The 26,564-nt window shown below is 37.7% G+C and overlaps 1 protein-coding gene across 1 annotated transcript in view; it reads right to left on the reverse strand.

Moving 5' to 3' along the window:
- LOC133458404 (voltage-dependent R-type calcium channel subunit alpha-1E) overlaps nt 1–26,564 on the reverse strand; it is a 121,234-nt gene that overhangs the window by 63,075 nt on the left and 31,595 nt on the right. The window contains exons 3-4 of the mRNA XM_061738258.1: nt 19,477–19,582; nt 19,217–19,356 (exon numbers count right to left, since the gene is read on the reverse strand). Of these exons, the coding sequence (XP_061594242.1) occupies nt 19,217–19,356; nt 19,477–19,582 (246 nt within the window). The remainder of the gene's footprint in view (nt 1–19,216; nt 19,357–19,476; nt 19,583–26,564) is intronic.

Raw genomic sequence — 26,564 nt, forward strand, 5'->3', positions numbered from 1 at the left:
AGACAAGAATTCCACTGTCACAGGCTGACCTTCTATGATATTGTTATTGTGTGTGCTAGTCTCACAAACCTTAGCAAAAGTGTAAGAAAAATCTAAGAAATAAGGGTTCTGAATAATAACATCAAGTCTTAACATTTTTTTATTTTCTCATCAGTGATTTGGAGTTGTGACTATGAATTGAATATCAGCCATTAATGATTTACTTGACTATTAAAGTTTTGCTAATAAACTACCGGAGTTATTTGTTTTTTCTCACTGATTGTGTAAATGTATTGATTATTTTCTCTTTTTAAAGCTACAAACATCCAACTTCCACAGCTGTAAATATGCTGCACAAATATACATATATTCACTATATGTGTTGTATATCAAACTCAGGTATATTATAAATATATTAATCCCCACAAACCCTCAAATAAAAATAATGAATTTACCTAAAAATAATGAACTAAGTTTTAAAAAACAGTATTTTGCATTATATGCCTTTTAATGTTTTTCTTTTTATCATATTAGTGGGAATAGGTTTCTGTAAATTAATGGAGATAATGTGAGATGCAGGATGGACAATAAAGCTCATATAATTTTTCATTTTTATTTTTTTTTAAATAACTATCAACTTCATTCAGCCAGCACAGACAAAGGTGCACATGACATGGCTTTCATTCAAAGGCAATGCTTAATGAAACTCATTAAGAAACAAAGGGGACACAGTAAATTAACAAATATAATAAGATAAATTAAATAAATATGAAATAATAAAATAACTTGAAATGTCTAGTGTATAAAATACATTCAGTTGACTGTCATAATTCTTTACAAACTTCAGCTGTGACAGCTGCTGAGCTGACAGTGTCGCAGCTTCTCCTGAGTGTAAACACTAGGTTTCTCAACCAAATACTGATGAATATCCGGCCATTGGACATCGGGCCACTTTGTGATATCTTCCTCCGGGAAGGAAGTTGCTTTCCATCCGCCAAAGTTAGTTTAGTAACGTAATTTCCACGATCTTTTTCCGTCAATCGGCTGGTGTAAACTGTCATGAACTCCGTCTTTCTGCCGCAACAATGCGCGCGCAGCTTGCCTACGTCATACTTGTTTACAAACACGGAAAGGGGTCTATAGAGCGGACACAGCCCACCCATAGCTTTCTTTATATTAGCATCGCTGTTGCGCAAAACGTGGACCCGTTGATGCACCAGTTGTTTAGCATTTTTTCCTGAGTCTGTTTGATGCTCCAATCAAAAAATGAGAATAAAATATATATCCAATCCCTGATCTGAATGGAACGTCCGATTTGGTCAAGTCTGCAACAACGTTTCTGATCACGTGATGGGATCGACAAGTGGCCTCAAAGTTTCTGTAAAGGATGGAAAATCGTATGATCTTCAATTTCCCTGCAGCTGGAACGATCACAAAAAAATGAACAAGGATTTCTTATTAACTGTTATGGTTCTGTTATTCCACAAGGTGACACCACACAACTGATTTTTTTTTTTTTTTTTTTTTTTTTTTAATTAAATCTTCCAATAGTTAAGAACTTGTTTATGGAATTTTGTATTTGTATTGTAATAATTATATTGGTAACTTTGGAATAGAAAAGTAACATTTTAACTAAATAATCCAATTAGTTAATATTTAATAATTCACAATTACCGATATTATTAAGATTTTACCATTTAAGGTGCACGGTAGTTTAAATTAAAGCTTTTTTTCCCCTTTGTGCCACGAATGTAGCTTAATACCCAAGTGCCATGTAAGCAAATCGCTCCTCTACTATCAAGTCACTGAGAAAGATACATAAACCATGTATTTGTTGTACAGTATATTGTCAAGTGGGCTTGTTTAGACTTCTGTCACTCAGAGATTGCTCGGTGAAACCTCACTCAAAGAAATAGAGAAAATCAAGCTAACAAAGTAAAAAAATATAAAAACAGGGCAGTTGTTCACTTTTTTTTCATAAAACATATTTATTCTGTCAGATTAAACTAGTTTTTCTAATATGGTTTATGTAATTCGTTTAACTTTTTTTGTCTTTTAACCAAAAAAAATGCAAATATGTGTAACTTTAAACCTTGATAAGGTGACATGACAAAAGGCCAATGCTTTTTTTTTTTTTTTTTTAAGTGTTTTTAATGAAAATGCAACATAGTCCTGTCTCTGGAGAAGATGAACAGCTATTTATTTATTGGATATGAAAAAAATTCCCCATCCAGGAAAGACTGATTCTCAGGGATAATTATTTGAAAGGCTGCTCAAACAGCTTATTATATGTTAGTAGGTGGCGGTGTGTGTGTGTGTGTGTGTGTGTGTGTGTGTGTGTGTGTGTGTGTGTGTGTGTGTGTGTGTGTGTGTGTGTGTGTGTGTGTGTGTGTGTGTGTGCGTGCAACGGATTGCCTTGACAGAATAAGGAAGTGAGGGACTCCTACAGTGCTGCCCTGGTTGGTTTAGTTGATATAAGCTTCTCAGCCTCCCACAGTGTACTCTCAATTTTAACTCCCCCCTCATCTGTCCTTTATACTCTCTCTCTCTCCGTCTCTCTCTGACTGGAAGACGCACACACAGGCGCACAAACATACAACAGTACATTCAAAGACAAGATATTCAAGTCACTACTTAAGATCAAATGTTGCTGCGCTGCTAATCAACATGCTGACAAACAGGGCTGGCTTTGTGAATTAATTATCAATTGAGGATGAGCCTACATATTGGTTTGTGTGCAGCTAAGTGTTTGCTCTTAAACTAGAATGAATAATTGATTCAAAATTATTTATGAGGTAAATGATTTATTAGCCATCTGTTAGAAGTGAGAGACTGAGGTGACATCTTAACAAAAAAACACAAGGCAAATCCAACCTCAGGAAAACATGCAATATGACATGTCACAATGACAATATTCATTTAACAAGAATTATGCCAAAATATAGATAATTGCCCAAAACAAAAAAAGTCTCCAATACCCAAACTGCCTAATTAACATTTCCTTGAACTCAACATTTCAGAAAGCATAACTGCAGCTAACAAAACAGGTAACCTGACATTTCAGAAGCCACCACAAACACACAAAAAAAGAAGAATCAAACTGTATTGATGGAGTTCAGTGAAATCAGTGGGCATGCACTCTCATCTTCTGACAATAATTTGACTGACATTTGGTTATCACTTGGTACAGGCTTATGTTGATGGTCATGCAAATGGGATGCATACATATGCATACAAAGTTAAAATGGCCTTGGTTCATGTAGAGAAACTGGCTACGCTATCACATGAATGAATGAGATTTCTGAGTTTTGCCAGAGGCTTAAAATAGTAATTTTTTTCTGGTTTTGGCTGGTTGCCCTCTGGGCTAACATGTATTGCTATTTTGCTCCACGTGTATGTTCTGTTCAAACTCAAAACTGCTTTGGTTCTTGTTGCTTTTGTCAATAACAAATATTTACACTGATGATTATATGATAATAAACCTAGATTAATCTAACTCCAGAATGTTCCTTTAAGCCAAATGGCTCCCTCTAGTAGACTGGATGGAGCATGTCAATCAATGTGATCACTTATGATAAAGGTTAAGCTACTTCAATTATTGAGTGAAAAAAATATCTTTCAAAACACTCCAAAATACTCATTTTACAGTTAAAATGTTTTTCTATTCCCTCATCTCACTAAGAACTTTAAGGGCCTGAATCCACCAATTAAAACATAAAAGATATAAATTCTAAACAAAAAAAAAACAAGATGGGTCCACACAAGGCATGAAGTAAAACATCTGCTCTCTTTGTGGGAGTGAAAACTACAAATTTAAAAGTATAACATTCAAAGCACTCTTACATGTATATAATCTTGTTGTACATGTTTTAGCTTTTATCAAGACTTCATTCACTAAAGTTCAAATACATTTTCTACAAAATTTCTGCTGAAAATCGTCACATACAAAGGGCTTTCTCAGGGAGAATAAACTAATTTGAATTGAATAATGGTTTATTAACCCCCAAAGGGAAAATATCATTGTAGCAGTTCAAAATACTGTACTTAGGAATACACCCTCACCGGTCATTTCATTGAGTACACCTTAACATCTCCTATTACAAGTCTTCTACATTTGAGGTCTTTTCTTATAAAGTTGGCCTTGAGAAGTTAATCTGCTGCTCTCACATATACGGTAAACAACTTTTTAGTGTCATATCTTATTATCTTATCACAAATGTTCAAAAAAGGCCAGCATTACCAGTAGAAATCCTCCAGAACAGCATCCAAACCAGCATGGAAAATCTTTCTAAAAATTACTTTGAACTAACAAAAATAAAGGTAAGGGTAAAAGAAAAGAAATCTCCACAAGATACAAAAACAGAAGTCCAGCAAGCACAAAACTGAAGTCCAAAAGCCAAAAAAAATCCACCAAACCAACAGCAAAACTTAAAATCAAATACACCCAAAATCTAAATCCAAGAACCACAACAACAACCATCAAAGAGTTTTTCAATAGATAAATAAATTCAGGGGTTCAAAGGTAATCAGATTGATACACATGGCATCTAAGCTTTTAAAACCTGTCATTAAAAAGTAATTGAAGTTACCAAAAAAGATGCAAAGATGATTCAGTATCAGACTGCAAACGAATAGATGTCATGAATAAATTATCTTTTTTCCCTATTAACTGGATTTGTTCAAGAAAACTGTAATGTCATAAACTGAGACGTGTCCCTGGCCTTCATTCGGTGTTAACAGTGATAAGTTTCAACAGTATTTGAAATTTAACAGTTCTGGGGAAAAGTAAGACCAATTGGAATTCAATGCAGCGCTTTATCCTTTCTGATCAAATGACATAAAGCTTCTTGATACAGTCTGTACCACAGCCCACTCAATCTCTTCACAGCTCCTGGGAGGGCGGTGTGTGGTGAGCTTATTAAACTGACAGCTTGTCAGTTTTATCACTACTCAATGATTTGATTCAAGGTCTCACTTAAAACAGGAGTAAGTGATTTCAATTACGCCAAGCACCCTCAGTCACACACTCTTTCTTCAAACTTATTATACTACATTGCTTGATTTGTGACACAAATACCTTCTGAAATGTAAAAGTGAGGGCATGCCAGTCCTTTTTCTTCCCATGTGTCATATTACACATCATACATAAAGAGAATGTGTACATTACAGTTTTTTTCGATTGCTTACACACTAAAATTAAAAGTAGTACACTATTAGCAAAACCTTACACTCAAGAAGCAAAACATCAGCCCATATTTGCACAACTATAAGCACATTGTCAACCTCACACTTGTTGCAAAACTCTACACACAGTGATTTTCAAAACACTAAACACACTAAACGTACATTAGACACAAAAATCTATCATAAAGTCACTTCTTTGCAATACCAAAGCACTGACTGTCAAATTAGCACACCGTCCAACCAGTTGGTTCAACACAGTCATCAGGTGTGCAAACACTTGTTTGCTTAAATGTAGACACACCAATCAGGTGTATCTACACTATAGAAAGCAGCAGGTGAGCTCATTGGTCTCCAAGCACAAGAGTCAGAGAAAGACTACAGTTTTTCTCGATTGCTTTGACACATTTTGCACATCATGGGTCAACTTTATCTAATGCTCACACCTTCTTTGCACAGCAAGAGTCCTCTCTGGCGAATCGGTTAACTATTTCTCATTGCTTTCACACAATTTTCTTTGACTTTTACTGTAATACACTTTTCAAAACAATTAACACACTTCTCACAAAGAGACACAAAACATAACTGATTTACCATGGCAACACATTGCAGACACTTTGTAGCAGCCAATTGGAACTGCTCTCTCAATTCTAAAAATGATCAGCACCTGTGTGAACTCTCTTTGCAAAACAAAGCAAGTAGTCCTCAACCTATCAAAGAGGTCAATAGCTTGAAGTTGACACCAAGCATGGATCGAGGAGGACGTGGACGAGGACATGTGGCCTGATCGTCAGGCCCGTGTCGACAATGCGTAATTTTCCTGTATTTTTATTTTTTTCATATTTTCAGGGTTTCATTTCATTGTGTTTCATTTACAGTACTTTCTTTGAGAATTGACCTTTGTTGTACTGCATATTGAACCCTGTCATTTTAATTGCTTACAGTATGTGCATGTGACAAGTACTGCAATAAATATTTTTCTGTCAGAATCTTGACATTTTGTACACAGTAGAACAAATGTAAATCAATGGTGTTGACAGGAACTTCAGCAATACAAAAACAGATCTACAATATTTTACTGTATACACATTTTCTGATTTTACTGTAATACTCTGTGACAGTATATTTCTAAGTTATATAACTAAGTTAGAGTGCTCAATACAAAACCCAGATTGTAGTATGTTGTCAGTTGTAAAATAGTCAATACTATGAGGGTGTTGAACAAAAGTTGATATTGATAGCTGTGGTTTCAATTTTGTTAACCATCGTTACAGTAAATAAATGAGAAAACACACATGTTCAATTGAGAAAAAATTCTAGGTTTTGATGGAAAAGTTTGGTTTTGATGGATGTGTGACAAGTTTTGAGAAAGTGGTGTCATTCTGCAAACATCATAAAGTGTTTTGGTTATTTCAGCTTCTGTTAAGGGCTTTGTGTGAGCTGTTTTGAAAAAGTAAACTGTGAATGGAAAAATGGGCCAAAACGATCAAGAAAAACTGTATATTTGTACTTTGTTGATAGTAGCCTACTCTAATCATAGGGACGTAGAAGTGCTAAAAGTGTTTTAGGTTTATCACAGCAGAGTGTAACTCGTGCAAACAGAGTATAGTAATGTGAAACGTGTTTGTTTCATATGGTAACAAAGTGTGGTTATTAAAAAGAATTGTATAGTTTTTACAAGCGTGTTTAATTTTGCAAAGGATCTGTAGTGTTTTGCTAATTTGGTGTGTTGTTGTGCTAATTGTGTGTAGTGTTTTGAAACCACGGGCCCTGTTTTGAAAATCATGCTTAGGCAATCAAGAAAAACTGTAACATCCCTCATCTTTCATAAAGCACAGATCTCGTCTGGTCTCTATTTAATGTAGATACTGACCAGAGAGACACCAGGATGAGAGCCAACGACAGCCTGACCTGGGGCAGGGTCCTCAGTCACCATGGTAACAGCTCAGGGGGACATATCTCTTCCTGTTGTGTCTGAACTCATCAATTGATCAGAAAGCAGATGGATGGGATAGTGCATGTATGTGTGTGCATATGTGTTTGGAGAGAGAGAAAGCAAGAGAGACAGTTTGATATGGTCAGTTATAACAGGTGTAAGTATGCCAAAGAGACATAAGGCATAGTTGGCTAACAACATGCAGTAGTGGCACATTTACTCCACATGCTTGAATGACATGAACAGAAAGGTTGTGTTTTCAGTCTTCAGTGGGACAGGTACAGTGATATCACTTTCATACCCCAGTATTGCAAAGGACTAAACTGACTGAAAACACACAGTAAGGGAAAGGAGATTGGAGCTATTAGCTTGAGAACGACCCTTATGGGAAACAAATGGTGCATGATTTTGGGCTGTCGCAGGCAAAAGAACAACCATCGAGAAAGAATCACGGCCAAATATTTGGTCCTAATTCAAAATAGACTGTCCTACAACGTCCAGTGAGAGAGCAACAGCTGCCTCAAAGGTCTTGCAACCAAAGACTTCCTCATTTTCCAACAGTGTCAGAAATTAAATTCAACATGAAATAACAAAATAATGAATGCAGCTTGCCTCTTCTCCCTTATCATGACTGGGACCACATCCTCCTCCACTGCAGTTTAATTTCTTGTTTTGCTTATTGCTGATTATTTATCAGCAACACATGCTGATGATGCTCTTTTACATCCCTCATACAGTAGCCTACGATTAAGGAGGTCTTTTCACCATACAGTCTGCACATACCATTCTTGACATCGCACCCAATATGCAAGTGTGAGTCATAGAATAAGGGTCACTTGGGATGGAATCAGAGTAGAGCCAATGCTCCCCCATATCAAAAGGAGCCAGCTGAAGTGGTTCGGGCATCTGTTTAGGATGCCTCCCTGGGGAGGTGTTTTGAGCACGTCCAACTGGGAGGAGGCCCCAACCCAAAAGTCTTCTTCTTTGCTCAGTGAAACCATTTTCTTTACCATTGATACAAACAATAACACTGAAATGATCAACATCCGGAAGACGTACCGGTGAACCATGTTTACCCTGATCCACAATGGTGTTGTTCCCTGCCATTCCCTGTCTGCTCTGGTAAACTATGTACACTATGTAACCATGCTTATAGTATCAGGACATTCTCAGGAATGGATTAGCTTTCTTGTTTTCAAATGTCCCTAGTCCTGGTTAATAAACACAATCTATTTGACAAGAAAGATCACATGGACTTTTATTAGAGCCCGAGCACTTACAGTCCGAAGGCCCTATTGTATCTGTAAGAGATATTGTTTTTCTCGTTTTTATTTTTCTTCCAACGAAATGAGGGCCTTTTTGCCCCCCTAAACGTGCCCCAAAAGTCACCAAATTTTGCACGCATGCCAGGCCTGGTGAAAAATTTGATATTTAATGATTTGCATTAATGGGCGTGGCCTAATGGCTCAACAGCGCCCCCTAGAAAACTTTGTGCCTCAAGCCCCACAATATGGTTTGAGGTACATGCACAAAAATCGGTACACACCTGTATCATGTTGCAACTTAAAGAAAAGTCTCTTTGCGCCATGGCCGAAACCGAACAGGAAGTCGGCCATTTTGAATTAATTGTGTAATTTTGGCGCAATTTATGCCATTCCTTCAGCAGTTAATACGGCCCGAACCGTAACGTGCACCCAGGTCTGTTATACATCAAAATGTACGTCTCCATCCTGCGACGACGCGCATTACTTTTCTCCGTCAAAAGTGTTACCGTGGCGACGCTAGACGCCAAAAAGCGCGCCCCCCCCTTCATCTGATCGGTCCATATTTGATAGTTCCCCAAAAGTCACCAAATTTTGCACGCAAGCCAGGCCTGGCAATAAATTTGATATTTCATGGTTTGCATTAATGGGCGTGGCCTGATGGCTCAACAGCGCCCCCTAGAAAACTTTGTGCCTCAAGTCCCACAATACGGTTTGACGTACATGCACGAAAATTGGTACACACCTGTATCATGTCGCAACTTCAAGAAAAGTCTCTTGGCGCCATGGCCGAAACCTGACAGGAAGTTGGCCATTTTGACCATTTTGAATTAATCGTGTAATTTTGGCGCAATTTATGCCATTCCTTCGGCAATTAATACGGCCCGAACCGTAACGTGCACCCAGGTCTGTTATACCTCAAAATGTGCGTCTCCATCTTGCGACGACGCGCATTACTTTTCTCTTTCAAAAGTGTTATCGTTGGGCGACGCTAGACGCGAAAAAGCGTGCGTCCCCTAATCTGATTGGTCCAAATTTGATAGTTCTCCAAAAGTCACCAAATTTTGCATGCAAGCCAGGCTTGGCGATAAATTTGATATTTCATGGTTTGCATCCCCAAAAGTCACCAAATTTTGCACGCAAGCCAGGCCTGGCAATAAATTTGATATTTCATGGTTTGCATTAATGGGCGTGGCCTGATGGCTCAACAGCGCCCCCTAGAAAACTTTGTGCCTCAAGTCCCACAATACGGTTTGACGTACATGCACGAAAATTGGTACACACCTGTATCATGTCGCAACTTCAAGAAAAGTCTCTTGGCGCCATGGCCGAAACCTGACAGGAAGTTGGCCATTTTGACCATTTTGAATTAATCGTGTAATTTTGGCGCAATTTATGCCATTCCTTCGGCAATTAATACGGCCCGAACCGTAACGTGCACCCAGGTCTGTTATACCTCAAAATGTGCGTCTCCATCTTGCGACGACGCGCATTACTTTTCTCTTTCAAAAGTGTTATCGTTGGGCGACGCTAGACGCGAAAAAGCGTGCGTCCCCTAATCTGATTGGTCCAAATTTGATAGTTCTCCAAAAGTCACCAAATTTTGCATGCAAGCCAGGCTTGGCGATAAATTTGATATTTCATGGTTTGCATTAATGGGCGTGGCCTAACGGCTCAACAGCGCCCCCTAGAATACCTTTCTCTGCCATAACTTTTGAATGGTTTGACATAAAGAGTCGTGGGTGGTGTCATGGGACTCGGTATTGAGTCCTTGACCATAATTGGTGAAAATTAGCCCCGCTCCTTCTTCTGATTGGTTGTCCCTATTTCCTGCTATAACATTTGAATGTTTTGACATAGAGAGTCGTGGGTGGTGTCATGGGACTCTGTAATGAGTCCTTGAGCTTCTTTGGCCTTAATTAGCCCCGCCCCTTCTTCTGATTGGTTGTCCCGATTTTCTGCTGTAACTTTTGAATGGTTTGACGTAGAGAGTCGTGGGTGGTGTCATCAGATTCTGTATGGAGTCCTTGGCCTTCATTGGCCTGAATTAGCCCCGCCCCTTCTTCTGATTGGTTGTCCCTTTTTTCTGCTATAACTTTTGAATGGTTTGACATAGGAAGTCGTGGGTGGTGTCGTTTCTGATATGCTTATGGGGGGCGGTGGCCGTGAGTGCGAGGGCCCGTTCATCGCTGCTTGCAGCTTTAATTTGAGTTATTATGGTATTCTGTTTAGGCTCAGAATTCACTGCTACAGAAAACAGACAAATAAAAAATGTATTTATAATAATTTCCAAGTGTTTCCCATGATCTTTTGCCTGTATTATCCAAACACCACATTCTGTTTCTTCCATCCCACAGGCCATGAGACTGCCAAATTGATCGTCTGTCTGGAGCCCCTTACTTTAAGCCATCTTTACAACCAGTCAAAACCAGAAAGATAAGCCATGGGAAAATGTATTCAAGTGTCTTTGACAGGGATAATTCATCCATCTTTCTCTCTGGTGACTGCTGGTCTCCTTCCTGTTAACAAGATACATGGGTCACCCTGGCCCTGCACTGACTTTAGAGGGCTCAGCAATGTCACTGTGAAAAACTATACCCATTAAAGACTATCCTGATATTTTCTAAACTCCTTTCTGAATATAAAGCACACATTTGTGTCATATTATCAAGGTTGTTCAAGAATAAACTCTCTGTGAAGGCTGTAAAATATTACTTCTATTTGTTTCAAATGTGTTTCCTGTAGGCTAAATGATTTCCACAGGAGATGTGCAAATGAGCCCAGCTTCAAAACAAAGGCTCTGAAACTCTTCCCAACTACAGCTCTGTTATCAATAAATCAATTTACAAGTCATACCTCAGCTCAAAGTATGTGTCTGGGTTCTCAGCCCAAACCATAACAAAACTAAAACAAATGACACACTCTTTCCTTGAAGTGATACTGTAAATATCAGCTACGGAGAAACAAACTGATATGCTTGTCACCACAAACCTGTCATCTTTACTCTCATCAACTCCCTTTCCACTTACTCCATCTCTTCCATCCCCTCTGAGCGTCTGGTACTTAGTGGTGACACAAAACCCTTAGTGGGTGTTGCTCTTTGTCAACTGTTGCGAGTATAATGTAGGGCTTGCCAGCCAATTAAACTGCCAAGTCACCAATTTGTATGTACAATTGCACATAAAGGCATTCCTCTTATTTCCTCCAGCTCAATCCGTCTCTTCAATAATTTATCTCTTGTTCTTTTTTTCATCATTATCTCTGCTCGGTTTTCTCACAGCGTTAATAGTGATAACCAGCTGGTGAACAGATGATGTGATGACCTGAGAAAACCTACGGCCCCTCTATTTGAATTTGAAACACAGAAGTCCTCAGCTGCAGTACACAGCCTCTGTGGTAGTTTCAAGTGAATTTGTGTGTCTCCTTCCTGAATTTGAAACTAAGGCAGCTGGCTGAGGCAATAATGGTCATGAGCATTGATAAGTAAATCCTTCCATAAGTACATATGATGTTGAGAGTAAGGGATATTCCTAGTGGAAAGGTCAACATGGTCTGTAATTTGAGGTAAAAGTTTCTATTTTAAGCCTCCTGTTAAAAAAGTAAAGAAAAAAAGAAAAGAAAAAACGTACTTACTATTAAAATAGTATTTCACAAATGCATAATGCAAAGTAGGGTTCACGGATAGGATTTACAATGGTGTAGCTGCAGTTGCAATCGATTTTGCAGATGTACCTATAAACTTGTACTTGGCAATTCTGGACATGGATTTCGTAAGTACAAGGGAAAGGCTGTTACTCAAGCCGCTATAGGTTCATCATCACTACTGCATGAGGTCATGTTTCAGTTTAAGTTTTATTGTTTGTGGACTGGAGCAGTTCATGGTTCAGTTTAAATCGGCAGGGATGAGAATCAGCGTCTCCAAATCTCAAACCATGGTTCCCAGTTGGGGAACCAAGGGTGAAATTCCCTCCCTGATTTGGAACTGAGGTGGTGCCTTAAGTCGAGGAGTTTAACAATCTCAAAGTCATGATTGTGAGTAGGGGGAAGAATGGAGGAACTTAAAGGGGACCTATAATGAAAAACATGTTTTGCTTTAACATATATAAAGTGGTCTCTCCTCAGCCTGCCAACTCAGAGAAGGAGGAAAGCAACCAGATTCTGCAGTGTCTGTACAGCCGCCCGGATGAGCCATCCAGTGTGATGTGGCTTCTACGAGCCGTTCAGATTCTGCTCCCTTTCGTTACGTAACCAAAATGCGATTTACATAGGTTGTCCTCCGATGCGTGAAACCACGTCCACAACTAACTCTGCCGGCCGGAGCTTCCGCCATTTTTCCATAACGGTGTATCGCGTCATTCAGGCAGCCAATCAGCACAGTGCCTCATTATCATAGCCTCTCCGCCCACTCAGAATCCCACATAGAGAATGAGGTTAGAGAATGGGAAGCTGCAGACATGGCTCAGAGGCTGAATTTCTAATTCATTTAGCAAAAACAATCAAAAGCTTGTTTTTAAGACATTCAAGGCCTGTTTAAAATGGGTATTAGATGCCATAATAGGTTCCCTCTAACATGCAGTGCAATGTCTGTAGTGGTGCAGACTCTGCTGTGGTGAGGAGAGAGCTGAGCCGAAAGGCAAGGCTGTCGATATTTGTTCCTGCCCTCCTCTGTGGTCACAAACTGTGGGTGGTGATTGAAAGAGTTTAAATCACCAATATGAGTGAATGAAACGAGTTTCCTCCACAGGGTGGCTGGACTATTTCTTACAGATATGGTGAGAAAGTTCTGTTATCCAGGAAAGACTTGGACTGGAGTCGCTACTTCTCTGCATCAAGAGATGTCAGTTAAGGAATCATCTGGGTAGGAGCCCCTGAGGGCGACCTGGAATACACCGGAGAGGCTTGGGAACGCCTCAGTATTCCCCCGGAAGGCCAAAAGGAGGTGGCTGGGGAAAGGAAGGTCTGAAGCTTTCTGCTACCACAACCTGAACTCAAATAACCACGAGTTAATTACTGAAAAATTTCAGGTTTTCATTTTGTTTTTCAGTTCCTCGATTGTTGGGGCTGATTAAGAATTCTGTACAAGCTGTCAAACAGCACCTTGAGCATCTTAAATCTTTGTTTTTTTTTTTTTTTATAATTTCGATTTTTCTCATGAGAATTCATTCACTAATTTGTTTTTTGTCCCTTGTTGTGCGTCTTTTACTCAGAATCACTGTTACAGTTGTTTCGGTATTAAGGTATCACAAATATATAATTACAATTAGAAATAATAATAAAAACATATCTTTGGAATGTGCCATCATATTTTATATATGCTTCCCAACATTATAATCCAACTTTACTGTAAAATTACAATGTTTTTTTTTCTGCTGTGAGCAAAATTAACTAATATATATTCTGTCACAGGGCTGGGCTGGCGATACAAACGATAAGGAACAAAGAGCATGTGTTTCTTTAAAGATTAAGTATTGTAAGATTTCTTAGTGCCACATAACCTGGATATTACTTTAATAATTATAAACTGTTAAATAAAGCAAAATTAAAACATTAAAGTGAAAAGCATTTGTATATGGGAATATACAATATATAATATGTTGATTAGTTTTGCCACATTGGAGGCCTGCAGAGGCCTCATTATTAATAACTGATACACAACACTGGTGGCTTATCTAATAATATCTCCTGATGTCCTCGCCTTCTTCACACTGATAAAATTGCAGACCTTTGGTAATGGCCGATAGATGAGTGAACGTGTCTGTGTGTGAGTGCTAAACGAACTCTATGGTGAAGAAAAAGAGAGACAGAGCATTTCCATTAATCTATCCTTGCTGTGGCCAGAATGATAATTTAGAGAGGGGGATCTATCTGCAGATCACTTCATTATGCTGAATATTAATAAAATGAAGCATGGGCGGCTAGTTCATCCAGATCAAGTATTGCTTCATCCTTAAATCACAATTGAAATTCAACACATAGGGAGATGATAAAGGAACAGATGGCTACAACATTATTTACTTATTTACTTTTCGTGCTTCAGATGTATTTTGTTAAACAGTAAAACAATCTATATATTCAAATATACAGATTAGATTAGATATACATTTTATATATACATTAATGAATGAATGAATGAATGAATGAAAAACTTTATTTCGAACATGCTAAAAATATATATTTAAACCAGAACAATAGTTAAATAATAATCATGATAAATACAGTATAATACAAATCATAACAATCATAAACAAAAACATGCCTCACTGGCTTTTTTTTTTTCTTTTTCTTTTTCTTCCTTTTTTTGCATGCTCGAAATGGAGCAGGGAGAAGTTAAAAAACTTATTTAGCCCTGCCCCGGTTATTTACAACACAAAATATAATTTGCCACCCGAAATTAAGCCGTATACATATACACATACATACATACATACATACATACATACATACATACATACATACATACATACATACATACATACATACATACATACATACATACATACATACATACATACACATATTCATATTCTCCATACATTATAATACTCAATATACACCATGGAGCAATACATTATACTTTATATATTATACATTTAAATAGAGCCTTCCTTTGGCATATATCATATACTGGTCCATACATACATCATACAAATTCAATTATCTAACACGCTATTTTTTAATGTAACTCTTCCTGTCTATATCTCATAATAAGGCATTCTTTATATCTTTTTTTGAACTGGTTCATACTTGAGCATTGCTTGAGTTCTACATGAATACTGTTCCATAGCTTGACTCCGCATACTGAAATAGAGAAGGTTTTAAGTGTTGTCCGAGCCACTCTGGTTTTTAGATTTAATTCCCCCCTTAAATTATACCCCCCTTCTCTATCAGAGAACATCCCCTGAATATTCCTAGGGAGTTGATTGTGTCTTGCTTTATACATTGTCAAGGCAGTTTTATATTCAATAATATCTTTAAATTTTAAAAGATATGAATTTGATACAGAACTCTCACACAGATTTGGTTAGATTGAGTGTATTTAGGGCTTTATTTCTATAATACTTGCAATCCCACATCAATGAATGCATCGGGGGTTTATATTGCTCAGACATTGAAACATTTAGACATGTGGGCTGCAAGACCATGAGATGAACCAGCTATGTTCTGATTGGCAGATGACTGCTCTTCCTACTGCACCACAGTGTGATGACACAAAGTTGGAGAGACTGTGCAACATTATGTGTCTTCTTTACAGTGGCACACTGGATAAGGCTACCTCTGATCTTGACATTAATGCATTACATGAGATTGCATTAATTAATGTCCCTCAAATTTCGAATTGAATGAACTCAAACTGAGCACACAGTGGTGCCTGAATCGCAGGAAGCCAGACTAGATCACAGGACCTCAGTTTAATAATCACATCACCCCCACCCCAGTACAAGAACCTCACCAGACTCTTGGTCAGGCGGGCTACATTAGAAAGGCATGAGTATGTTCCTGAGTCACTGTGTTTTTGTGACACACTTATCACCATGGTCACCTACAGTACAGTATAACAACAATGTCTGTGGATCAACCTGCAAACATGAATTTCTAAGAAGTTAGTGTTACTTTTTGTCTAGTGGCTAGACTAATGCTACTTGTAAGAATTCTAGTCAAGAAAGCATTTCCTACCCCCTTGGCAGGGTGGTTTTGGCTTAATATTAACCATAACATAATTATAATATACTGTACCTTGTCAAGATACAAGAATATTTGGCTAATTTATAGAGGGGCTGTTTTTACAGTGAAACAGGCACACAAGACATCTCTTTACCACATCATATTTTTTCCCCACAGTCCACATATCCTCTCCCTCTCCAGCAGGGACTGGAGTATCATTAAGAAGCCTGAGCTTGCCTCATCAATAATTGAACATCCAGAATCATGTAGAATTCTCTAAGAACCCAGTCTGCAACCCTTTGTACTTTTGTGCTGTGAACTGATTAATATTTTAGTCGAGAACGTGTGAGCATGTGTGTGCCTGTGTAAGAGGGTGAGATGGGAGTAAAGGTTCTTCTGCTGTCTCATCAAACTCCCCCTTCAGAACTGTAAACATCTTCCATGTTTCCTCTGGTGCTGAAGCGCATACTTACCTCCACTGAGAAGATAAATGTAAAATGTCCTTCAATCCAACACCATCTTCTTACATAACAAACTGTCTAGTAAACAGAGTACCCCTGGGTCTTCAAATACCATGTACTGTATGTATTAACACCACAGCCTGAGGTGTTTCTGTACAAGCTGTACTTATTAAAAAACCATCCACTGTTGCTCGGGTACCATTTTATCCCAGAAAATATCAAGCGCCCAGGTAAATCCCACATGGTATCTGAACAAAGTCCAACTCCCAACTCATCACAAACTGTCTAACTTTTCAGATCACCACATGATTTCCTTTTTAACCCTAACCAAGAGATTTTGTTGCATAAACGTAAACTCAGATCTACTCCAGGCCATGCCTTACACCTTTTTTTTTTTTTTTTAAAGCTTGAGTCCAGATATGATCAGTCTAACCAGTTATCCTAACTCACATCATGAAAATTTTCTCCTGTAAAATGGGTGTGGTACCTCTTCCATTCACAAATCCCATAACAGTCATTAACCAGTGTTCCTATTCCACTACATCCCGTTTTTGATATTTCTGTGGATACTAATCTAGCTGTCAGTCTCCTTTTCTTTTTTTCTGACTGGCTTAATGCTTATCCAGTGATGTCCAGAACCGGTGTTTTCTGTGTCTTGTGACACTGCCCCCTGGAAATATGGGTTAAAATCCAGAGGAATCAGGCTCATTCTTTGCAATGAAGAGGAAAAGAATTAGGATGACAGGCCAGGTTAAGAAATAGTGAGGTATGAAAGGAGAAATGAAAAAAGACAGAATTTAGATACAATGAAAATCCAATTTCAGAGCCTTATTGTTATCATTTTATTATTATACTGTGATTCAATGTTTTGCAGTTGTGCATGATGGTGTTGTTTAAGCATAACTAATATTGTTGTGGACGATGATGATTTAAGTCACCATCTGCATCCGTTGGTGACTAATCACAGTGATGAAGTTCAGTTAACCATAAAACTATTATACACCATGCAGAGCCAGCTTTATAAATCTGAAAAAAGAATGCATCTACATATTTTTGCATTTTTAAATTTCAATTCATCTTACTATTTCTGTGTATCTCAGAGACAATGCCACTTTTGACAAACTTTATATCATTTTGCTGTTGAAAAAAAGAGTCCATGTTGGTTGTTCTGGTCACAGCAGACACTAGTTGACACAAACTCCTGAAGTATCACGTTACTGTGATGCATTTTGGTAAAAAAACAACAACACAGACATATAGTAGAAAAGGCACCCTTTCAACCATGCATTTTCAGCTGTGTTCTTAGGAGCTGGTTTTAGGGGGAGGAGTCAAGATCTCAACGTCATTCCTCTGAAACCAGTGCTAAAACTTTATGCAACATACTTCCAACATACAGACAACACAGCAATATGTGAAACTGGGTGAGTTAAAGCTGGGTAAGATGGATCATTTTGTCTTTACCTGGCTCTGTGGTGTCAGCTTCCCCTACAGATGTGACCTGCTCAATGAATTAGTTGTTTTAGACTTAGGTGGCCTTTAAAAAGTGATAAGGTGGTGTTATCTTAATGTCATGGATTTGGTAGCAAATCCAGACATCCAAATATATGATTTTAAGCTAAAATAAAATAAATCTATGTTTCCTAATACACCCCCTTTATACTCAATATGTTTATATTCACTCTTTCTTGGGTAAAAATCTATGTGTTATTTTGATGTATAAAAAATTAGCATTCATGCATTTCTTTCCTTATAAAACATTTATAAACCTAACTATTTTTTGAACAGTATTTTAAAAATACTCTTGTTTACATTATGTTTACTTACTCTCAGACATTTCTTTCCCTGCCTTTGCAATGTACACATGAGGATCAGTGTACTGTACATGAAGAATCCTGCACTGTGTTACTTGAAGCTAAACTCTTCTCAGGGAACCTTTTAATTACCTTTTGGGCAAAAACATATATATATATATATATATATATATATATATATATATATATATATATATATATAAAGCATTGTAGGGAAATGTGACTGACTGACTATAATTATGCAAAAGTTTCATTTACACTTTCTTTCCAGAAGCTTTTAGGAAAGAAGGAAAGATGCGACACTCTGAGTTGATGTCATTTATCATGTGTAATATATTGTAGTAGTATGACATTCATTCATTCATTCATTCATTCATTCATTCATTCATTCATTCATTCATTCATTCATTCATTCATTCATTCATTCATTCATTCATTCATTCATTCAGAAAAGAAAGATCTTAGATTAAATACTGTAGATGTGGAACACAATCAGTGAGGAAGTTGACATTAAGTAAAGATATGAAGTAAATGTTGGTCAAATAAAAATCTGACTGACTTCATCACCATCGCATTTTGATATTATATAAGGACAGCAGTTTTCATTAAAGATGATTATTTTGTGGCTGTTGTTCACAGAGGGTCCACGTTAGGATTTAGCTGTGTGAATTTTAAAACAAAAGAAAGCTTTGCAGCATATAAATGGAAGCAGGCTCTCAAACATGTGCAAGAAACCTTTTTTAGAAATAACTGTAAGCTTCACAGGAAAAAAAATCTTAAACAATTAGGAAGAGCCTAAGAACATGGTGTGCTGTATTTTTCACACCACCTTCCAGAATCGCCATCCCTTAATTCAGCGCTAATCCTGTTTCATGGATTGTCATTCAAACGCACACACATACACATACGCATCGTTGGACTCACCCACTGAGGACTACGATGAAGTCCATGACGTTCCAGCCATTTCTGAGGTAGGAGCCTTTATGAAACACAAAGCCAAGGGCAATGATCTTTATCCCCGCCTCAAAACAGAACATCCCTATAAAGTATGGTTCTGTCTTCTCCTGTTAGGGTGAAATGAGAGAGCAAACAGGTGAATGAGCAACAGGTAACATGCACACAGACTCGCGTGTAAGCACTCTGCTGTCATGTGGGGGTTTTGTTTTCATGTGTGAAAATCTCACCAGTCTCTTTGACATGGGTGTTTTGTCCTCTCCGGGGAGATGCTGCTCCAGGGCCAAGACAATACAGTTGGCGATGATAGTGGCGAGGATCATGTACTCAAATGGAGTGAAAGGCTGTAGTTAAGGAGGTCTTAACTGGGATAATGAAAAATGCATGTGGAGGCATGTCCATAGAAACCAAATCTGATAATACAAGCAAATCTGGCCCTTTTTTCCCCCTTCCTACTGCTGACACAAAACAGGGAAAGTGTAATAGACATTAAAGAAATAAACAAATAAAACATGGATTTAAAGCATAATGTCTGAAAAAAACTGGAAACCCTCTATTGAGATGATGACTATAATGTAACAAAAAATCTTTAAACATTCCTAATGTTCATGGAAAAGTAAAGTACAGCACAATATCCCTGATAGCCTGAGAAGCCAACTTTTCTGAAACTATGGATCGACTGAAATTTTCTTGCATAACCATCCCTGGGTTTTATGGAGAGTGGTCCAAGAAAAAGAGAAAAGAACTGGAGGTTCTCTGAGAGAAAAGATCTATCTGAAGAAAATACCTAGGTTGGTTTGAAATTATAGAAATGCAGCAGTAACTTGCAAAATCACTGTTTGCAACTGTGGTAGGGAGAGCAACTCTTGTCAGCTAAGAACAGGAAGCTACAGCTGAGGCGACAATTCACCTGGGATCACTAAAATTGAACGACAGAAGATTGGAAAAACATTGCGTTGCCTGATGACTCTTAATTCCTGCTCCAACATTCACATAATGTTCAGAAATTGGAGTAAACATCTTCAAAGAATGGATCCATCCTGCTTGGTATCAACAAAAATGCCCCCCCCCCCCCCCCCCCATTCTGATGCTCAGTTTGAACTTTAATGGGCTTTTCTTGACCAAGACCACATGCATTAACCCCTCACCCAACACAGGAATTTCCTTGTTTCCGGTCAGTTGTGTCTGACAAGGACACTCCAATAAACAGACCTATGCAGAATAAACAAAATACAACAGAGACGCTTTTGACAAGGGATAAGAGAGAAGGCCAGAGATCTGATCCTATAACTGAGTCACTCTTACTACAAGACCCGTTGCATGTAGTGTGAGATCTGCAGTGGTTGTTGGTTTGACTCCAGCTGCTCTGGGGTTGAACTAAGCTTGCAATGTGTTCTTTATCTAATGCTCTGCGTGGGCAGTCTCCTCTCCCTTGGTTATGTGCACAAGAGGGAGGAAGGAAGGAATGGAGCTTAAATCTGCAGAGAGGAGAAGGAGAGCAGAAGAGAAAGGAGGCAGAGATAGCAGGGAAGAAGGGGTGAGGAGGAAGTGATATGGGGAATGAAGGCTGATAAGTGGAGGAGAGGATGATGGTTATATAGTCAGAAACTTGCTACAGAGGTTGGTGAGGAGGAGGCCATGAGACGAAATAAGACTGGCGCTGGACAGATCAATGCTGTGTTGGCAGTTGTATCCAGCAGGGTTACTCAAGGACCAATGAATGATGAGAAGTTAAATAAACAGAGCAAATACAATACTCCCACCAGTCCGCAGGGTTTTTTTTAAGTTAAATCTAGCTGACTCTGTGAATTCTGAGGAAGCAAAGCAGACCTTAGCAACCAGAAGCAACAAAACAAAGAAGGGGAAAAAGGGGGGTGGACAGTGTATTTTCACTGAATTTATAGCATTTATATGCTATTGTTTTTCTGGTACGCTTCTTTCATAACTATTTTGTGATTAAACAATATTTCGTATTGTCTTATACACAGTAGAGTAACAACTATTTAAATGAAGATTGGTCTCTGATCATTAAATGTTATCTTCATTTACATGTTAAGTAATAAATCATAACCTTTTTCAAGGATATTTCTGTTTTATGTGATCAGTATCCTTTGACCTTTGACTTGCAATAATTTACTTTTTGTAACCACAGATCCAGCAGACACACATTACAAGTGTTTCAGGCCACCTGATAAACTTTGATTCATAGCTTTTTTTTTTGCTCTCCAACTCCTCCTGAGGGAAACATTTTTGGTCTACTATCCTTCTGTGAGCCGATATTACTTCCAGACCTGCCTTTTTCAGTAAATATGCAAAGATTATTTCTTCACCCCAAAGAAAATTAATTGGTCCATCCAAAAGCCTGTACTGATTTCAGAAAAATGTGAATAAGTAACTAAATAAGTTTAACCTTAAATAAAATGGACCTGCCATGGTTTTGCAATGACTGTGATGGTAAGTAAAGTTTCATGGTTAACATATCTTAGTTAATGCCCCAGTGTTTCTGTAATTCATAGTTATTCTATGTTCATGAATATACTTTAGTGTTTATATACCAAAATGAGCTGAATTATTTATCTAAGAGCCTAAAAGAATGCTTAGAAATGAATAACTCGAAGTTACATACACAACAAGTGTCTTATCAACTCCTTCTCGTTCCTCGTTCTTTTGGATGTCAGCAGATGTGTTACAATGGTTGTCATTCTGTTACCAGTTTCAGCACTGAGGCATCTCGTGAGCTTTCTGAGTCACGGTCACCCTGGCGCTCTGTCTTGATTCTTCAAACATGCGTGTAAAAATAGACACGAAGACAGAGTGTGATGGCGTGTGCATCTGTGAATATGTTCGAGCTTAGATTGGCTCCATGCCCCTGTGATTATTATTACAGAGAGGTGAAAATCAAAACCAAGTGCAGGCATCTGTGTCTGGCTCATTGGAAATCTAAATTATCTGAAGCATATGTCTGCGTATGAATATGAGTCAGAGGCAGCAGGCAACACTGAATATTTAAACATAGAAGAAAAAAAGCTGTGTGCATTCGCTGGAAAATGAACTGAGTCTGGGGAATAAAGACATTGATACACTACAACTTCAACCTTTTTGAAAATTCAGAATATCTTTTTTATTGAAACATGCATTAAAGATTAATGTTCTTGTCAAATGAATGGATTTAACCAACTCCTGCCTTATAGTTCAGTTGGTCTTCAGTATTTATATCAGCGCTACACTTCAGAAGCTTTCCTAAACCAGAAAATCAATCCTGAGGATAAACACAGATGTACTACAGTACAGCCAGTTCAGAGCATCCAAAACTATTATTTTCTAATCAATAAGTTTCTTCTTGCTGGAAATGAAATTAACAAGACGAAAGAAGGTTCAAATTTTTTGTTAGAGATTATTGCCCGTGTTTTCTCCATTTATTTGACATTTTTACAAAAAAAGGTCAAAATTATTTAAAAAAAAAGTTTTTTGTCTGTAATCGTGAGCTTTTTTCAAACCTGTATTGTTATTTTTGATGAAAGAACTACGAACAAGAATGATGACCATGGCATTCCAGCCTCAAATGAGATTGTTGCAGAAAAGCTGTTGTTGAAACTCCCATTGGTGACATGCAAAAAGCTTTTTAACAATTGATAATAAGAACTTTTTGGTTGCTGTGCTAGCAATCAAATGTTTGTCAATGATTGCTGGAAAACGATCGAAGATTGACAAAATCTTTCAGAAAAAAATTAAACTTAAATTGCTAGCAGAATGTTACATCTTCTTTTTTCCCCCTTGTTTCCAGCCACAAGAAACATTCAAATAAATCATTGGCATGTCAGTGAAAATTGTAGGTTCAACTTTACATACCTGCCTAACATGGAACCAACCTAGAACCATACCTGCCCACTACCTGAATCCAGTCATCAATTTCCCGCCGAATCTATTCTATTCTATTTGTTTTTATTTTTCAAAAGTATATATTGTACAGTCTATTTCATACATGTGAAAAAAACAGGGATAAAAAGTTTCCTTTAGTGTTGAATCTAGAGGAAAAATAAAGAAAATAATCATAACAGTATGCGCACTAAGGCCATTTCCCTCGTAATTGTCCATTTCCATTTTTCATGCAAGGATGCTTTTTACTTTGTGCGGAAATCAATGATCCTTTTCAGCTTTAAGCACACTCTTGAGGCAAATGTAAGGAATTTACGACCTAATGTATTATTAATTAAATTAGCAGTCTTTGCACTTTAATCCTTTCTAGTCTTTTAAGAGAACTGTCTGTAAAACACAACTAAAGACCAATACTGGTAACCTGTTGCACTCTTTCATAGTTAAAAGCCTAGTGAGTCTGCTGAACAGCTCTCACATTTGAATTTCTCTTTGCATGACTGATGAAACAAACTATCAAATCCAACAATCAATTATTTAGAAGTGTAGCTTCTCAATAGGAAACTTCCCGCAGCAGGTGATCTCAGTGGGGATCAGACAAGAGGAGCAGCTGCCAGTCCTCACTGGAACAACCAGACTTTGCTAAGACCACGTTCTACATTAGCCCTGCTCATTGCCAGCCAGGCCTCCAACACCTTCCGTTAACTTCACTCAGACTCACACAAATTTAACCCCTTTTTACTAATGTGAGTTTATAAAGATGTATAAAAAAGAGAGAAATTAATATGAAAACACAATATGATGAAGTACTTTGTCTCCATTGTTACACACCCAGTCATGATAATTTCCGACTTGATCATTTTCTGTTAATTGAGCACTCAGAGGGGGAAAAAAGCCATTTACAGTGAGGTGACAGCAGCAAGTTGTGCTCCAAACACAAGGCTGACCTTTACCAGACATCCCGCAGAGACAGTCAGTGTGTACTTGTGTGTACTCTTGTTCCTCTAACGCCACGAGCGTTAATGGGCATTACAGACCGAGGAAGTGTGTTTGGTAAAGACTGCTTTGTGTGCTTCTCATGTTTCTACAGTGTAATTAATCATTGTAACTGTTAGGATTAACAATGTAATGTAATTTCAGGCTGAAGGTTAAAAAAAAAAATCAATAAAAAAAAAAAATATATATATATATACAGTATATATATATATATATGCTCACCAGCCACACTCAGCAACTTTATAAGAGATATCAGTCTTTACTTAATAAAGTGGCTGGTGAGTGTATATAAATACATATTTACGTTATATACACAAGATGTTTTCCACAAAATGAAGGATGTCGCTCCTCTCCTTAAGATTCTTAGGATGGCATAATAAAACTCACAACTTTTCAAGAATACTTCTTTGTGCCTTTAACCAAAACATCTGCTGGTTGCCTAGCAACATCAGAGTGATGACAAGACTCCAAGAAGTCACTGAACTTGCAAAGTGAATTTCAAATTCACAATTGGAGTACATTAAAAAAAGAGACATATACGCTAACGTTAATCGATGACCTTTGAACGAGCTGGTGAGTGAATCCTTTAATTTCCAACAGAATGAGGCTCTTTTTCTTTACCGTTGGTTAAAGGTTTGAAGATCATATTAAACATATACAAGAATAGTATTTCGATTAATCATCTGCATTAAATATGTGCAAGGAGGCAAATGAGCATATTTACCAAATGTCAAAATACTCCTTTTGCTATTTGAATATTGTTCTTCTGCACTTTCATTCAAACATAAATACTGTATGTTGCAGCAAAACACTTTGAAGATATTTTGCCACTAGACATCACCAAAGCTTATGACAGAGGGTGTTGATGCACTAATACGCTCACATGTTAATTCAGATTTGAATGTACAGTGTGTGTTTCTGCTTATTCGTGTCTTTGTTTCACCTGAATCTTCACACTTGAAACATTATCATCATGGTCACAGTAGATCCTGACCAGAGCCTCCCATCACTGTCTTCGAAACCTAATTAAAAAACAATATAATATTGTATGAATTGGTGAGTAATAACTAGTCGTAATGGCATAAGACACAATGATCGGACATCATTAGATATAATCCCTGTTAATGTCTGCTAATCAGATTCCGCAGAGCTTATTAGATGAAATGAGACACTCCCTCAACAACAGCACATTAACCTGGAGGTTATTCTGTCTGGCTGCTTTCCTTCTGGTCAAAACAGCCCGAACATCACAATGATTTAAAGACAACTGTATTCGTGCTTCAGAGTAAAACATCCCTCTAAGTGCTGTTACAGTATAATTACTGGTAATGACCTAATCACTGGAGGGCTGAAATATCTGTAATGTGATAACTGGCACACACCCTTCAAGTGTTTTTGCTAAACTCTTAACTGAAATCTGTTTTTAATATCTAATTCTCCGAAAGAAGAGGTAAACTCAAAGAAAACCACAATGGACAGTAATCAATTATAGAAGTAGACTGAGTCTATTTGCTGGGTTTTTAAAACAACAGCAGGCCAGTCAGTCAGTCAGTCAGTCAGGAAGCTGATGAATGGAACAGAACAATAGTCTGTAAAGAGGCCACACCTGGCCTGGACACCTGGTGAGCTGCACAGCAGCAGCAGCAGCAGCAGCACAAACATGCGTGTGTGGTCGTCATCGGCAACAGGCAGAAAATAACAGTCACATTTCCAGGGATAGAGGAGACTATTTGAACAAACTATTTATTCATGTAACAGTTTAAAAGTAAATTAATGTAAGAGTTTTATCTCACTGATTTGCTTCTGTCTAACCTGTTAGCAGGATTTTGGCAGGGTAGGTCAGTGCTTTTTAGGCCTGTAAATATCCGATCTCAAGGCAAAATATTACAGACACACATTAATTTATTGATTTAAAGCACAAATTAATCTTCTGTTGGTTCATAGATCATTGCAGCTTAAGTTGGGCTTGATATACCAATATGACTCATAGTTGACTGTGAAAAGGGTGGAAACAAGAAGTCTTCGCGGCTCATTGTTGACGGAAAGGATTTACAGCCACAAATGGAGAACTCAAGCGGTCCTCTAATCCACTTTCCATTGACACATACTCCTTTTCCCATTTTCTGCTTGGTGTATTATGTACTCCCTTTACTCCTACTTTACATTCATAATATTAAATCAAACTGGATTTGCCTTCAGTAAACAATCTATTTTATTCTCATTTCCATTCAAAACAAGTTAAATCCCAAGTTTAAAAATGCAATGACAACCAAGATATTTCTTTTTTTTTTTTTGCTTAAACTTCTTTTCTTTTGTTTAAATACATCCAATTGAGATCTGCAACACATTAAAAAAAAGTTGGGAGGGTGGCTTTTTAGGGCTAGTCATGAGAAAAACTATGTAATTCCAAACAGCTGATATCAAAATAAGATAAAATTTCCTTCAAAAG

The sequence above is a fragment of the Cololabis saira genome, chromosome 13 (assembly GCF_033807715.1).
Source record: "Cololabis saira isolate AMF1-May2022 chromosome 13, fColSai1.1, whole genome shotgun sequence".
NCBI classification, from domain to species: Eukaryota; Metazoa; Chordata; class Actinopteri; order Beloniformes; family Belonidae; genus Cololabis; species Cololabis saira.